General features: G+C 49.8%; 2 protein-coding genes across 7 annotated transcripts in view; both read right to left on the bottom strand.

The window, feature by feature from the left end:
• Positions 1–9963, bottom strand: part of CACNA1S (calcium voltage-gated channel subunit alpha1 S) — a 64501-nt gene extending 54538 nt beyond the window's left edge. For 2 of the 6 annotated variants that reach the window (XM_059867508.1, XM_059867509.1), the window contains exons 1-3: positions 6586–6732; positions 5726–5865; positions 1119–1224 (exon numbers count right to left, since the gene is read on the bottom strand). In XM_059867508.1, the coding sequence (XP_059723491.1) occupies positions 1119–1224; positions 5726–5865; positions 6586–6717 (378 nt within the window). In that variant the 5' untranslated portion in view covers positions 6718–6732. Of the gene's footprint in view, positions 1–1118; positions 1225–5725; positions 6022–6585; positions 6733–6843; positions 7011–9461 lie in introns of those variants that run through there. The other 4 variants (XM_059867512.1, XM_059867513.1, XM_059867511.1 and 1 more) reach the window with 3 other exon arrangements.
• Positions 9964–14528: 4565 nt separating this feature from the next.
• LOC132338156 (lysozyme C-like) lies at positions 14529–16919 on the bottom strand. The gene is made up of 4 exons (XM_059867420.1): positions 16704–16919; positions 16210–16368; positions 15894–15972; positions 14529–15485 (listed from the first exon to the last, which is right to left on the bottom strand). Exons 1-4 carry the CDS (start codon positions 16855–16857, stop codon positions 15425–15427), a joined length of 453 nt encoding a protein of 150 aa, XP_059723403.1. The 5' UTR covers positions 16858–16919; the 3' UTR covers positions 14529–15424.

Here is a 16919-nt window from a genome sequence, read left to right as displayed (position 1 = left end):
TTCATTTATGCAATGAATTTACATCACTTGGTCCTTGCCCATGTGCGTCTCATCATGGAAAAGCTCCTGGGGCAGCATCAGCCCCTGTGGGAGCCCTGTGAGGCCAGGGCCACATCACCCCTCACCCCCACACACATCTGGGCTTCCCCCAGCTCTGCCCCCACAGGGCTCAGCCACATCCCAAGCCCCCTCCCAGAGGGAATTTCCATCCCCTCTGTCCCCATGGTCAACCCTGCCCCAGCCTTGCTTTGCCCCTTTTACCCCTCCCCTGAGGTAACAGCATCTACCAAACCTGCTGCGCCCCCCAGCCAGGGAAGAACCCCAAACCAGCCCAAGGGGTCAGGGAAGCTGGTCAGACCAGCCAGAAGGCTGGAGGAACACCCCAGGATCTAACCCTCCATGGGCATTCACCCTGAGGAGTCCTGGAACTCCATTTCATTAAAAGGGGGATTGAGATGTTTGGATTCAGTCATTTTGCTCAGTTTTTCAATGGAAATCAATGTGGATTGAACCACAGTGGGGATCTGAAGAGTAGAAAGGTGTGGCAATCTAAAAATAGTGTAAACTGTTGATCTGGGTCACATCAAAACATCCTATTCCAGGAAAACTGGAGCAACTGTGGAAGAATATGGAATAATGATTGGAAAGGAGTTTCTGCCTAACAGTAGCAGGTTTTATCCCCTCTTAAATAAAAAAATAAAATTTTTTTTTGAAAGGAAAGGTCAGAAAAATTTACTCCAAAATGCTGAAATAAACCATTTGAGCCTTTCTGGAACAGGATGTTTCCTTGTGAAAGTGTGATAAAAAAATCAGAGGAAATTTTTTCCTTCATTGGCATCAATTATTCCTTCATGTGTACTCCACACACAACCTGCCTTTGATCTCCACCCAGAGAGGGGTGGGGCTTTCAGCCCCCCTGAAGACCCATTTTGCAGTCATTTCTTCCCACCCCTGCCTCCCATTGACTGCAGCAGCTTTGGCTGGACCAACTCTGCCTGGCTCCGCCCTGGGGCAGCCGATGGCCCCAGAGCAGCTCGTGCCACCTTGCAGCCGTGTCACCTCAAGCCACCAGCCCCACAGAGCCCTCAGGGCTGCAGGAAGCTCCAAGTGCTCCTTACCAGGCTGGAGTTGGCAATGTTGGTGTCATCCTCAGGCATGGGCAGGTAGATGGCCAGAGCAACACAGTTGGCAAAGATGGTGAGGAGGATGATGATCTCGAAGGGTCTAAGAGGAAGCATTAAGGAGTGCAGACAGGAAAGAAAAAGCAGAATAACCCCAGCCCTGCCCTGTCCTGCCCTGCCTTGCCTGGGTGGGTGTGGAGAACCAACCCCTCCACAGGGGCAGAGCACAAGGAGAGCAGCCAGACTTCAGCCTCAGCACATCCTCAGGGGCTGCAGGGCCAGGACACTCAATGCATGGCCACTGCAGAGGTTCAGCTTTGCCACAGGAAAAAGGCATGGGAGAGCTGGCAACTTCCCCCTCCTCATCCTTCAGTGAAACACCCTGAAGGGCCAGGAGCCTTTTGCAGAATGTAGACACTGAACCTGTGGAAGAGGTTTTACAGCAACTCCTGTGAGCCACAGAGAAGTTTGAGAAGAGGATCTATGTTTACCCCTGAAAGAATTTTCTACCATAGAAACCAAGGAACAAAGAAGAATAAATAAGAGAAACCTGCAACTGCCTATTCCAATGAGCACTTTGTCTCTCGTGACCAATGAGTAAACTTATGAGTTTTGTAAGAATATATAAAAAGCATGCATGCTAGAATAAAAACAGTTTGAAGCCTTCTGAAAATGGAGTGTGTTGCTTTGTATTGTCTCTGTCTCAGCTATGACATGAATCCAAGCATCCCCCCAGAGCAGGCAGGCCCCAGCTCCCTCTGCACTTGGCATCCATGAGGGAGACGCCTGCTGCTCAGGTCTCACAGGGATGAAGGTATCTAGAGGCAAGGCAGCTCATCCAGGGGGTCCTGTGGCAGAACACCCCAGATGTCCTCACAGCCTTGGTGGCCCAGGACAGGCAGTACTGCTGTGACTGTCCCCAGGAGTAAGCACAGCTTGAGGGCTGTCCCACCCCCTTCAAGGTAGAAATTGTGCTGTTTGGGCCCTATAACACCTCAGAATAAAAAGGATGACTTTACCGTTTCCAGTAAAGACCCTGGGACAGACACTTTGTCATTCCCAGGCTCCTGCTGCTGTCACCACTTTGTTGGGCCTTGAAACCTCTTGGAGAAGCTGCAGCTCTCACCTTCCTGAAACCTCCAAAGAGCTCAGACTCTGTCTCCAGGGCCTCATTTGCAGCCAGGCTCTCCCTCCAGGGATCCCCACTCTCTGTTTCCCCCAGCATTCTCCCTTGAGGGCTGCCTTGGGCTCTGGTGGCCACGCCACTGTCCAGCCCAGTATTACAGAGCAAGGGGCACCATGCACCACAGCAGCCTGAGTGCTGCCAGCTGTGTCCTGAGCTCATCACAGCCTTTGTTTCCTTTTCTGAACCTTTCTATCCATCATCCTGACAACACTTTAAAAACTGAAATCAGCTGGGAAAGCTGCTCCCCTTTGTGTCCAGGTAATGAGGCAGAGCCCTGGGCCTGGAGCTTCCCTGCCTGCTTGGGCAGGGTAAGACAAGCTCTCCTTGAAGGGTGACGTCCACTGGAGCTCCTGTAACCAGAGCTGGAATCCTCTTGCTGCCTGTGATTCTGGCACAGTTCTGAGGCAGAAATGCAGTGGGACAGATTGAACCAAAAATCAGACATGTGGATAATGGGTAGTGTCTCTGCCTCCTGCCACTGACACAGAGCCTCAGCATCCTCCTCATCTCCTTGTCTTGCAATCTGACTTCTTTCTGTCCAGCATGCTCCCACCACACAGCATCCAAAGGTCCCCACATCTGCCTTGCAGCAGGAATTAGGCCTCTGTGTCTTGCAGCTCTCTGGTCCTCCAGGGTGCCCAGAATCCTCACCCATCTGCCTTGAAATTCTCCTGGCTACAGAATGACCTGAAAAACCAGGGTGTTGTCACAAAGTGAGACATGTCCCAACAACCATCAGGCTGTTGGACTGCCTTGCACACAACACCCAGTAAACTGCAGAACATTCCATTTCCTTGTTCTAATGAACATGTTTTTTTTTAGATGTGAGCAAATTTCAGCACAATATGCCCTCTGCCTCATGTCAGCCTTTTAGGCACTCTGGACTGAGTGGAGTGATGCTCCCTACCCTTCAACTCCTTGAAAAAAACCCTGGCCCACCCCTGTGGCCCAGCTTTGTTCTCTGACAGCAGCAGCCACACAGCAGTGATGGGCCCAGGGAACAGGAACACATACTGCCACACAGAACCAGCAGTCCGGGTGTGGCAGTCATATTTTCTGGAAAAATCCCTTTGCCCAGGGAAGCTGAGAAGCCTCAGAGAAAAAGGAAAACAATATTATCTCATTTGCTTCTCCTGCATTTTGCTGCTTTGAAATGTGGTTAGAGATTGTTTATCCAACAGGTCGTTGTTTCATTGGTTTCTGCTGTGAATTGTTTTGACTCATTGGCCAACTGGGGCCAAGCTGTGTCAGGATTCTGAAGAGAGAGTCACAAGTTTTTCAGTAGTATCTTTTAGCCTTCTGTCTGTATCCTTTCTGCATTCTTTAGAATAGTTTAGTTTACTATTCTTTTATATAATATAGTATCATAAAATAATAAATTATCCTTCTAAGAACATGGAATCAGATTCATCATTCCTTCCAACAACAGGGGTCCCAGAAAATACAACACCCAGGTACCCCCACACAAGAGGGCCACAGCTAATCTCCCCTTGGCAGCCTGCATGGCCCTGCAGACCATAATAACCCAGAGGAACTGGAACGACCCGACCCTGTCACATACCCTGATCCCTGAGTGAGGGCAGCCAGGTGCAGCTGGGTATAAATACAGGCAGGCACTGCAGAAACCTGATTCCCTGGATCGTTTGTCCTGCACAGGTCAGAGCCACCTGCACATGCCACCCTGCTGGGGGGCACCCAGTCGTCCCCTGTGGTCTTGTGAGGTCCCCAGGACGAGGTGAGAGATGAGAATTTGACTCCATGTTCTTAGAAGGCTGAATATTATATTAGATTACATTACATTATAGAGATATTATACTATATTGTATTAAAGAGATATTATACTAAAGAGATATTAAAAGAATATTATATTATACTATATAAAATATATATATTAAAGAAAAATCTTGTGACTGTCTCTAGACAGTCAGGTACAGGTTTTTTTTAATTGATTAAGGAAATAAAATAATTTTTAGTAGAATTTAATTACTAATTCTCTTTAGGTAAACAATTTTCTTAACATATTTTACATGTGTAAAAACAACAGGAGCAGAGAATAGAGAGAAGAATTGTTTTCTCCTTTTCTCTCTGTGTTTCTCCAGGAAAAATCCTGTGAGACAATTATGTCTCTCTCTGTTCAGAGTATGTGAAAGCCACACCTCCCCCTGCCACTCAGGCACACACACAAGTTTCCTCCTTTCTCAGTGCCCGTTTAGGACACAGGCACAGTTCCCTTCTGTGCCCACAGAACTATCATTTCTCTTGCCAGAGACACAGAAAATGAGAACTGCCCAATTTTGGCTCTGCTCCCACTCCCTGGAGGACAGAGAGTCCCCTTGCAGTAAAGAGGTCTCAAACTCCAGCACCACCAGAGCTGTGATCATGCCCTCATGCCTGCCAACAGGGCTTTGGACAAAGCAGCATCTCTGGGCATGGTTTTAGTGTCCCCACAGCAACACAGCCAGCCTAAGGTAACCAAGCCACCTCCCAGAGTAAAGCCTGGCCAAGAGCCAGGCCAATCTTGGCAAGGCCAGGAACACTCAGATAAGGTTCAGCAACTAAAATGAGAAAAGATGTGGGAGAAGAATTCAATTCTGTTGCCCAGTCCATCATTTTTGATACAGCCCAAATGTTTTGCTGAAATCAAAGTGAAATATTTCATCTCCCACTCTCTTCCTTTACGTAAAATATAGGTGAACAAAGTGCTAGTTCCTGGATGCATGGCAGAAACATGACATCTTGGTACTTCTGAGCTGCAGTGCCCCAGTGAAAAGGTCAAAAAGCAACACCCAAACTACAACACTAAGCCAAAGGCACAAAGAAAGACTATCCCTCTGAACAGTATCACCCACAAAAAGCCTTCACCTGTGACAGCAGTACCAGGGAGGGATGGGAAGGGGAGCTGAGAGGACAATGGTGTCAGCAAGGATTTGGGGAAGGCCCCCCACCAGGGCAGAGCACAGCTGTGGGATCAGATTGTGATACACACAAAGAGCCATCCCAAACAGCTCACCAGGGTCTTGCTATCACCCCCAAACCTCCAGAGTATCACACTGTCCCCAGCCTGACCCCATCCCCACCCCTGGATGGGCACTGTGCCCCTCCTGCCACATCAAACCCCCTCCCCTCTCAGCAGTCTGTCTCCCCAGCAACACATTCACTCCCCCCAGTCCCTTGCCCCAGGCTGTCCCTGCCTGTCCCACCCCACCAAAGGCCTGACCCACTCCCCAGCCCAGCTTTCCCCAGCCAGCAGAGCCATTGCCTTTGCCATGCATCCTGCAGGGCTCCCTGCATGCCTCGCTGCCTTCGGCAGGCCTGGTGGGACAGCACAAGCTGAAACAGGCTGCCAGCTCTCCCCAGCAGCCCTGCCATGCTCACAGGCACACACGCACTGCTCTCAGCCCCTGCAGCCAGAGGATACTTCCACTCCACGATGCTGATGCAGGCCTTCCTCAGGGGGTTCTCCAGGGTTAGGCAGAACAGAGCCCTGGGTGGACGAGGAGCTATTGGTGGTACCGGCTTCTTGGACTTCTCCTTCTGTTGCCTCTTCTTCACATCACCCTGGGGAGAAGAGGGCTCCATGGTGTTGCTCCCCTAGCTGTCTGTTCCCCTCCTGCCCTGCAGTGGAGCCCCCCTCCCCAGGTCCCAGCCAGCTGGAGCTCCTCGGGCTCTGTCTCCTCCGTGCAGCAGGGGAGGTGCTGGGGGAGTGGGGGCTGGAGCCTGCACTTGCATGTACAAACACACAAAGCATGAGTTTAAATTTAGATCCCGGCCTGGCTCTGGGTGCTGTCCCGGCTCCTGAGGGCCCCTGCAGCTGTTCCCTCTTTACCCAGCACACGGGGAGTTGGGCGAGTGCTTGGCGTGCCACGGGCTGGGCTGGGGGTGGGACAGGCTGCCCGGGCTAGGCACTGTCTCCGACAGAGCAGCACCCGTGTCCCGGCTCAGCTCTGTCCCCAGCTCAGCTCTGTCCGCAGGTCCCCACCTGCACCGTGTCTCTGATCAGCTCTGTCCCCAGGTCCCCACCCGCACCGTGTACCGGCTCAGCTCTGTCCCAGCTCAGCTCTGTCCTCAGGTCCCCACCGTATCCCGGCTCAGCTCTGTCCCAAGGTCCCCACCCGCACCGTGTACCAGCTCAGCTCTGTCCCAGCTCAGCTCTGTCCTCAGGTCCCCACCGTATCCCGGCTCAGCTCTGTCCCAAGGTCCCCACCCGCACCGTGTACCAGCTCAGCTCTGTCCCAGCTCAGCTCTGTCCCCAGCTCAGCTCTGTCCGCAGGTCCCCACCTGCACCGTATCTCTGATCAGCTTTGTCCCCAGCTCAGCTCTGTCCCAGCTCAGCTCTGTCCCCAGCTCAGCTCTGTCCCCAGGTCCCCACCTGCACCGGGAAGCAGTCAGGCTACCCGGGACAATGTGCATTTGCCGAATCACATCCTGCAGGGTGAGATGGAGAAGCCAGCTCTGGCCAGCTCCTAAGGACAGCTCCCCCCGCCCTTATCCCATCAGCCCCTCCTCTGCAGGATTTCACCTGCAGCTGGTGCACACCTGGACCATGTGATACTGGTGCTGTAGGGCATTCCAGGCTGGGTCCATTTCACTGGCTGGACACCCCAGTCTCAGAGCTCCAGGGAATCATGGTGAACCCAAAAAGTGCTCAGGCTTGTGATATATGGTCTCCTCGAGCCTGGTCTCACAAGCTCTTGGAGATCTATATCACACCCAAGATAGCTCAGCTACCTTAGAAAGCATAAAATCAGCAGGATGGCTTCTGTGATAGTGTTGGAAACAGAAAAGTTTTAATAAAAGGCAAAATAACAAAACTCTTTACAGAGAAAAACTGAGCCAGGTGCAAGAGGTTCTTGCTCCTGGTAAAACACCTCACAAAAGCGATTTGTTTCTTCGTTCTCTTCTTTTTCTAGTAAATTGCTTAGGTGGGACTTTTTAGCTCCTGTCCAATTGGTTATCCTCAAGTTTGAGGTGAAGTCCCCAAAGTCTTGTGAGGTGTCCTTTTACCTAATTGAAGAAACAAACTTCTAGGCTTTTTTCCTTTTTAAAGACACAAAAGACAGTTTTGTCACTCTGTCAACAGAAGGCACATTCCTATAGGCTTGCATTTCTGGAGGCACAGAGGAAACCTATGGCTTAACTTAAAAAACCACTTGCTCAGCCTTGAGGAGGTAAATCCTGCATGCAGGGTGTGAAGGATGTCTGGGGATGCAGGAACCCAACCAGCGTGGTGATGCCTTGTGAAGGCTGACCTAGAAGAGAGAATCCCTAAAGAATAAAGTAAGGATTTATTAAGAGGTCTCAAACAGATCCACCTTGGGCAGCACAACCCAAAATGGTCACAAAATAAATGACAGGTCATGGGGTCTCTCACTTTTATCAGTTCTGCTTCATTTGCATTTTGGAGTTAATTGTCCAATTCCAGCTCCAGCCCATGAAGTCACATCCTTCTTGTTTTTCTCTCTTCATTCCACATTGTTTATGCTCTGGGGCTTGAGATCTGGTTCATTTGTCCTTGGCCCCCAACTAGAGAAGGAATTGTTTTGTCTACCTATTCTGTGAAGAGAGTTTACTATCCCCTAATATGAAGCCTAGACTTACACACTAAAGCAGAATAGAATCTGAAAAATATAAAAGCTAAAACCTAAGACATCACTAGGCTAGATTGTGCCCTGCCAAGCCCTGCTGGGCTTGGGAAAGTCTGACTGGATGAATGGTATGGTAACCCCTGAGCTGAGGTTTATCAGCACCTTCCACAGCAGGGGACTGAGGCACCAGAAGTGTTATTCATGAGGGTTTTCCTGGGGGTTCTCTACACTGTCAGAAAATGAACTGCGCAATCTAGTGTTCCACAGCAAATGGTATCCCTGTTGCACAGATGTTACAGCTGTTGTGACTGCCCAGCTGTGCCCCTCCCGCACCCTGGGGCACCCCAGGTTGCTGCTCCACCCAGGGCACTGCGCTGCCTTGCTCACGGCTTCCTCTCCCTGCCTCTGTGGAGTCGTTCTGCCTGGAAGGGAAATGTCTCACAGGAAATGCTTGCCAGGTGTGCAGCCAGCTGTGCTGGGGGCCAGAAAGGAGTGACTGGGGAGCCCGGGGCAGGGAGAGCAACTCCTGCAGCTGCTGCAGCCAGTTTTGATGTCCTTTGGAGGAGGGTGCCCTTGGTTCTGAAGGGGTTCACAAAATCATGGAATGGCTTGGGTTGGAAGGGTCCTTACAGATTATCTCATCCTAACCCCCCTGCCATGGCCGAGGGCAGCCTCCACTAGGGTTAAATTAGCAATCTGCCCCCTTCTACAGCACTCTTCCGTGCAAATCAGAGTGAATAATTACTGCTGCGGGGTCCAGCCCCGTTTCCGTGTGAGGCAGATCCCTCTTCTCACTCAGCCCTCATTTTCCCCTAAACTCCAAGTGCAAGCCAGGAGCCCTACTCCCCTGCTGCCGGTGCAGAAGAGCCTGTGCAGGGAGCGCAAGGCCGCGGGGCCCATCTAGCGGGGATCTCCAGGACGAACATGTGCCTGGGACACCCTGGAACCCGAGGGGTAGGGCGGCCGGGCTGGGCAGGGCATCCCCGCAGCCTCCCCGCAGCTCTGAGCCGCCCTGAGCCCCGCCGGGAGCTGTTGGCACATGTCGGATTAAGCCCTTTTCTGACCCAGAGATAGGGCAACTGAGAGGCATTTTAAAAACTTTTATTCTATTTTCAGTCTCATGAGAAGGGTGAGACAACGAGATGTTATAATTCCCGACACCACAATCAGAAGACAACTATTTCCTAATTACAATACACTATAAGTGTTTCTTGGCCTCTCAGCTTTTGCCACACTATACTGCAAATGCTTTAAAGCCAATCATCTGAAATTATTCTTCGTGGGTCCTACTACAATGCATCTTTCATAGTTTTATTTCTCCAAAGTAACTAGTCTTATTTATAAAACCATCCTTTGAAACTTATTTCTAGTTCCCTTTCTTTCATGTCTGTCCTATTCCATGGCATTTCTCAGTCAGCATTTCTTATCTCAAGGTTTGCATACAGATGCACACTATGTGAGCCTTCTGTCAGGTTTTCTGATTTCTAACTGGCACAGGGCACTAAACCCGACCCGGCACGGCTCCAGCACCCACGGGACAGTGCTCTGCCCGTCGGAGCCGCTCCCTACCTGCCCTGCAGCGAGAGACTCCTTCCTCATGGAACCTCCTCACAGCCGCTCTCCTCTTCCTCGCACACTTCTGGGCCTGCATGTCCCTCTCCCGTTCCCTCGCCTCACCGGCACGGCCGTGGAAAGGGTCGCAGAGAGGTGGGCTGGGATGGGGGTCTGACTCCCGCAGGTGCATCTCCTTCCGCCGTGCCGCGCCGGGCTGAGCTGAGCCGTGCCGAGCCGAGCTGAGCTGAGCCGTGCCGAGCCGAGCTGAGCTGTGCCGTGCCGAGCCGAGCCATGTCGCTCCAAGCCAAAAGCTGCCGTACGCCGCTCCCCGGCCCGTTGTGCCGCTCGCCCGCCGCCGCTGCCGGCCCCACTCCCGCCCCTCCCCGGCCCCGCAGCTCCGCCCGCCCTCGCTCCCGGAGCTGCTGCGGTGCCGGGCGGCTCCGTCCCCGCAAGGGGACTCGCTCCCGGGAGCGGAGCAGGACCTCGGGCCGCCTCTGGGTGCGAGGTGGCGGGGACAGCGAGTGCCGGTGCCCTCAGCTGGGGAGATGCTGGGAGAGCTGCCGGGCCGGCAGAGGCGCTGGGCCGGCTCTGCAGCCGCGTGTGCACACGGACCCGCTCGCATGTGTGCACGGACCGGCACGCGTGTGCGGGTGTGGGGCCGTGTGTGTGTTTGTGGTTTTCCACCCAAGGACTGAGGGATGATTAGCCAGATGGGAGCAGGAGAGAACAGCTTTGGGGCTGCTGGTGTTCCTGTCCTCATCTCTGTGGCCAGACACATATGTGGGTGTGGTAGGTGAGGAATGCCATGGGTGACTCTCACAATTAAAAGGCAAATATTATGTAAATATGTTAAGAGAAGTTTTATAGTTATGTTTTACCCCCCCCCCCCTTGCCTTTTTATCGGGGAGTGACCTGGGTTTGGGACATTTGGGAGGGTTGGCTAGTTACTATGGCAACAGCTGACCTTCAATCAGGATTTAAGGACGTGAACTCCACCACTGGACAGCGAAGGAGTCGATGGACAGAACTTTTCAGGGGCTAAAGGGTTAAAAGGTGAAACGTGTGTGGGTGAGCACATGATGGGAAAAATCCTTTGCTCCCGGTGCTGTAATATTTTTGTATTCAGTCTTCCGTTGTATTTTTGAAGACATTTATTAAAACCTTTTAAATTTTTTGGAAGTGAGTATCCATTCTCACATGGTTATGTCCATGTGTCTGTATGTGCACACATGTGTGTACAGTCGTGTGTGCCCACTGGTGTCACCAGTGAATGGTTTGGGCACTCAGAGGTACTGGCAAAAAGCAGATTTTAATACAAATTTGTGAAAGTGCAACTTAAGGGAATTGAATTATGATGTTCAGCCTGTTGCTGGCTACATGGGTGAAGTATGTGTAGGAAAAACAGATTGGAATCCATTTAGGATTATTTACATGAAGAGGATTTTACATTTACTGAGGATGCAAAAGGGTCAGGGTACAAAAAAGATAGGGGTGCAAAAGGGTTTAGCAGCACTCAATCATGGACAGATTTAACAATTACACATTCAACACCATTTGCTACATTTTAACAGTGACTTAGTAACAGACTCACGATAAAAGCATTCATAGCAGAATCAAGTCACCCACATTCAGAGATGTGTACATCTGTACTGATCTGTGCAGAGGAACCTGCCAAAAATTTCCCTTAGGTTCAGTGAAATATGTCACACCCCACCCCTTAGTGATTCTCAAAGGTGGGGATTGCACCTTGAGGGGTGTCAGGGATGGAGGATTGATAAGGGAACCAAAGAATGAAGACCAAATCAGCATTGAAAGCAAAGGGATCAACAACCAATAGGAGATCAAATACTAAGAATTGTGTCATTTAAGACCAATGAGCGAGGATTTCTTTGGGGCTTTGTATGTAAAAATATGTAAGAAATCTGTTAAAGAGGCATGTGTGACAGAATGAATTTCACTGCACAACCTGGGCGCGTGTGGATGTAATAATTTCTGTTGCACATCCTGGCCAGGATAAAGTAATGCTGAAATTCTCTTTCCTATCACATCTTCCCTATCAATTCCAAGTTTTCATCCTGGCCATAACCCAGGTTGGGAACAATGGTACCATTCAACTCAAGTTAGAACTCAGGTAAATGATTTACCAAGGCTAGCAGGGATAACTGTTAGCAGTTATCCTTTGTTATCCATCTTGGTTGGTCACTGAAGACTCCTGCTGTTGGAACCCTGGGTGCTGAGAATTTCAGACTTTCTGTGCTGACAGGCACAGACCACCAAGAGAGCACTGCATTTGACCTGAGGCCGTGGAGAAGCTTCCAAAATGGAATGACAGAACTGGGATTGTGGATGTGGAGTTTGAATAGAAATGTGTAATATCACAGGGTGGAAAACGGAGAGTTTTGGAATATAGTAATGAAACAAAGGTTTTAGAATATAGTAATATATATAAAACAAGATGGAGGTTGTAGGATGATGGAGGCTGGTCCTTCTTCTTCACCTTCATCTCCATGGGGTTGGGTGGTTTTATGTAATTGGATAAAAAAGCCCACATTGTGGGGCACGGGTGGTTGGTTATTGGGTTAAAAGTGAAAATAATTTAGGTGCCATTTCTTAATTGGACGGTTTATCCTAAAAAGGCCTTGTAGAGAGAAAGAGACAGGGCTCCATTTTTAGTTTGTTAGAGTGAAGTGCTATAGAACTCAGGGTTTGTGAGATTGGAACAGAGATAAGAACTAATAAACATCTGAGTCTCAACAAGAAATACCATCTCACACATTTAATCCTGACCTTGGCAGAAAAAAAGCAGCAAAGAATCAGCATCCTGTTACAGTCAGAATTATTCCCAGCTTTACTGGGTGTGCTCCAGGTACAGTCAGGGACACTTTACCACCCAGCTGGTGCAGTCAAGGGGATTTTTTAGGAACCTATAAATTAAAACAAACACACTTTTGAGATAATATTAGTAGAGGAGGTAATAGAAAAGCTGGTTTTTATTGGAGGCCTTCAGGGGCAGTTATGAAAAAGTGTCCATAAAATCCCATACACCCCCCCCCCCCCCGGGGTGAACACAGTTGTATAAATTCAGCAAATTATCATAATCTACTAGAATTCCCAATTAGAAGCACAGGTGATGAGGCAGTTCCCCCTTCTGGTTCAACCCTGTGATGGGTTTTCACAGTTAAATGCTAGCAGCAACAACAAACAGAATCAGAGACCCGTTGACAGCCAGAACTATAGACCCAGTGACAGCCAGAACCACAGACCCACTGACCCAGTGACCCAGAACCACAGACCCACTGATCCAGTCCCAGCCCCACAATCCAAGTCCCAGTCCCAGTTTATCTGCCTCAGGCGGTGATGGCGGGTGGCAGAGATGGAGAAGGGGCTCCCTCACAAACAAACCCACAGGGCAGCCAGGCCCAGTGCCCCTCAGGGTAGCAAGGAACATGGAGAAGGGGCTCCCTCACACACCCACGGGGCAGCCGGGCCCGGTGCCCCTCAGAGTGCTGGCAGAGATGGAGAAGGGGCTCCCTCACACACCCCTGGAGCAGCCGGGCCCGGTGCCCCTCAGGGTGGCAGAGATGGAGAAGGGGCTCCCTCATGGCTCCCTCACACACCCCTGGGGCAGCCGGGCCCGGTTCCCCTCAGGGTGGCAGAGATGGACAAGGGGCTCCCTCACGGCTCCCTCACACACCCACGGGGCAGCCGGGCCCGGTGCCCCTCAGGGTGGCAGGAGGCGCTGTGGCAGGAGCCTCGGAGCAGCAGCTGGAGCGGCAGAGGCGGGCACAGCCGGGGTGGCAAACGGAATGAGGCAGAAACTCTGAGCCATAGCTGAGCCTCAGGTGTCCCGGCAGGCACGGGATGCTGGGTTAAAGTGTAGAGAAAAAAACAGAGGAACGGCAGAAAACAGCGGGTCTGGGCAGCGGCAGACTGGCTTTGCAAACAGCTGCCACATGAAGCCAGGAAATGCTAAGTGTTATAAATGAATTCTCCAATTTAATAATTAAGGAAATTTATTAAATAATCAAAGTATAAATTTGGAAAAAGCCACAGGTGATTCGGCTCTGAGCCGGGCGATCAGGGTCGGGGAGAATCAGGATCACACCAAAGTCCCCGTGGGTCTCCAAATGTCATTTCTGGGGGCTGTTTTATACAGTCTTTTGGGCTCTGGAAGGGGCTCTTCTTTAGCATATTTTAGCATATTATCATAGTTTTTCTTTCTTGCTAACACTCTTCCCGGAACCGGTGGATAATTGCTGGAATCCTGTCAGGTGAAAACTTTCTGGGATAAACTTCTGATGATGCTTATCAAATGCCTCCTGCTGGAGTCTTGTCAGATGGAAAGAAATCTCTTGAAATATCCATCCCTGGAAACAGTGTCCTCCTGGTGTTTAAATCTCCGTTCTTATCACATAGTCTATTACTGCTTGTTGCCCGACACTGGCTTGGTACACAAAATGCTGTGGTTGTAATTTCCTTTAGCACTAATTATTTTATAACATATATCACACTAAGGGAGATGGGGTCCCATTCCCAGTGAGGCTGGGTGTTGGAAAGGTCCCAGTTTTTGGGACAAAGTCTCACCCACGGTAAGGAGAAGCAGTGCAGGACAAAATCTCCACAGAGGCAGCAAATCCTCTGGGCAGCAACAGTGCAGCACCAAAACCCCCCCTGTCTCCACTGTGATCTGAAGAGAGAGCACGAGAGAGCTGAGCTTCACCCCCATCTCCCAGCCAAAATCTTGCAGCATCTCTGCCCTTCCCAAGAGAAATCCCCCCAGCTAAGAGACTGTAGCAAACTGCACCCCTTCCCTGGCCACCTTGCCCACATCTTTTGTCTCTCTTGAATATCTGTGTCTCAGTTTGAGAGTTACCCCAGGACAATTTGTGCTCCCATCTCTTAGGCAACAAATGGGAGAAAAATTCCCTGAGAGAAAGAAAATACAAAGGAAAAATCCTAACCTCCAACACTGGAGAAGAGGGACTTCAGGCAAGGCTTACTTTGAGCTATTTTTTTTTTTTTAGATGCAGCCATCTAAACAAACATGCCTTTAATGGCTGGTTTATGCATTCACACAAGACATGAGTTTAAGCATCCCTTTATTTCATAAGCACCAAAGAAGTCATTGCTCCCCTAGAACCAGCAGAAAGCACATGAAGCAGTAAACATGTTTTTCAGTATTAGCACCTTTCATTCATGCACTGAATGAAATTTCTGAATCCAGCTTTCATTTGGAAAAAGGACTTGTAAACTAAACAGCAAAACATTTCCCTTCCCTAATAGTCTTTCCAACCCCATCGTTTCCTCACAGAGATGCTGCCTGCACTCTGGGCTGTTTGATTGACTTCCTCAAAGAATGATAAGAAATGCTGTATTCCCTCAGGCCAGATGCCCATATGTTTCAGTGCCCTATCCCTCCTACCAGCCAGGGGCAGAGGCTCAGATAAATTTAAGGAGTAATGTCATGTTTCAGCATAGTTTTCTCTCTCTGTCAGTGGTCTGTCTTAATCAGTGACTGTCTTAGTCATAAGGCAACATAATTCTGAACGACTTACACATTGTTCATGAAATTTTTGTATTTTCTCACTACAGACACTCCAATAAGAATGGTCAAAAAAATAAAGGGGAAGGAGAAGAGGAGGAAGGGAAGGGTGAAGGAGAACAGAGAAAGAAACAAAAGGAGAGAGGAACCCTAAATGTTGCTAAACCCTGTTAGGGCAACAAAATCTTGAGTCAGGATTATGCAAGTAAATCAAGGCTGAAAATCCATCTGCAGTGGCTTATTGCTACGCCTGTTTTTATAAGCTGTAAGCTGTAAGTTCTTTGTTTGCATTGCAGCAGTGTGAAAGCCTCCAGAGTTAGCACTAGCCAGTACCCACTATATCCCACACCCATGCATTTCCCTGGCCTCCTTCCCAAATGCTGTCATTCTCCACCTCTGGTGGTCCTGAGGAAACAATCAACACCTGTGCAGCGATTCAGCAACCCCTGACAAAGGAACTCAGGTCTCTGCCCCGGCAATGGTTTTTCCAGCCATACCTGAAAAAACAAATACATTCTGTAATTTGAGGAGTTAGATTATGATTGAATTGGTTATGAAAACAGCATTGGTTAATCTTTGAGAGTTTTGGGTGAAGACTCTCAATGATCCCTCTGAAAGATACGAATAAATGAAAATTATTATGAGCTCAATCAAAGTGAGCTGGGGGAAGGGGAAGAGAACAAAAAGGAGAGCTCTGGGAGAGGAGGGAAATTTAGGGAATTAGAGCAGATGCTGCGAGGCAGGATTCCTATCTTCTCCTTTAAGCTTTAGGAGAAGGACTGTGCTAAACTGCACCAAATCCAGCTTCCCATCCATTGATCCCCCCGCCTCCCTCAGTCAGTAGCAGGACTGTCTTTGATCTGCTCTGCCCACTCTTCCCCAGTGTCCACTGCCAATATCCTTACCAGGGGCTGAGGCCGTGAGCCTCCCGGGCAATCTTCTTGGCACACCGAATGTCATCCTCAATATTATCATCTTGTAGTTCTGTAGAGAAGGGAGAAAAGATCAGTGTGGAGGAAAGTGGGGCAGAGGAAGAGCAGGGACAGACTGGCAGAAGGAAAGGTGTCCATCAGGAAGGAAAGGTAGGTGGGACACTGAGAAAATGGATGGAGGAAGGACAGACAGAAATGCCTGGAACAGTTGCTAGGCAGGTGTCATGGACAGAGCAGGTGCTTTCATGGATGAACAAAGAAACGTTCTTTGTTCTGTGCTACCACTTACTTGAGCAACTGATGCGGCAGGCATTCTTGGATCCAGGGGTCCTGCCATCATTGCACCAGTACTGGCTGTTGATCTGGAAGATGCCATAGTCCCTGCTTGGACCATTGTTGTTGTATGCTCTTGTGTTATAGCCACTCTCATGTTTCACCAGGCACATCCCTGCAGGAGGAAGAGAGATCCCAGAGGAGAACATTAAGAAATGCTGAGGGTTAATAAGAGGAAAGATGTGAAAGTATCTAGGATAAATGAAGTGCTGAAGAAGTAATTAAACTGGTGATATCGTAACCTTGAGAATTGGATGGGTAGCTTCTTGGAAGGACAAAGCTCTAGATGGGTATTTGCCATGTGAATTATAGAAGGGAGCAAGAAGGGGATGAGGAAAAGATGAAGTCAAAGAAATGGAGGGACAGAATAGTACTGCTGGAAGATCAGAAAGAAGAGAGGGACAAAGGTGGTACAGGCAGAGAGGTGCTGTGGCAGCTCATTATACTCACAGTCAGCAACAGTTGTGCCCTCGAAGCCCTGAAAGCCATTCTGACGCAGGATCTTCACCATCTCACATTTGGGAATTATTTTTCCCTGGGTGCCTGGCAGAGCCAGGCCAAGGAAAACAAGAAGAAAGCCAAGGAAGAGCATTGACTTTCTCATCTTGCAGTCCACAGCAAGATGTGCCAAAGCAGTTTGAGCTGCCTGTCTGCCAGGACTGCCGG

Source organism: Haemorhous mexicanus, chromosome 25 (genome assembly GCF_027477595.1).
Source record: "Haemorhous mexicanus isolate bHaeMex1 chromosome 25, bHaeMex1.pri, whole genome shotgun sequence".
NCBI classification, from domain to species: Eukaryota; Metazoa; Chordata; class Aves; order Passeriformes; family Fringillidae; genus Haemorhous; species Haemorhous mexicanus.
This window is presented reverse-complemented; position numbering and strand designations above follow the sequence as displayed.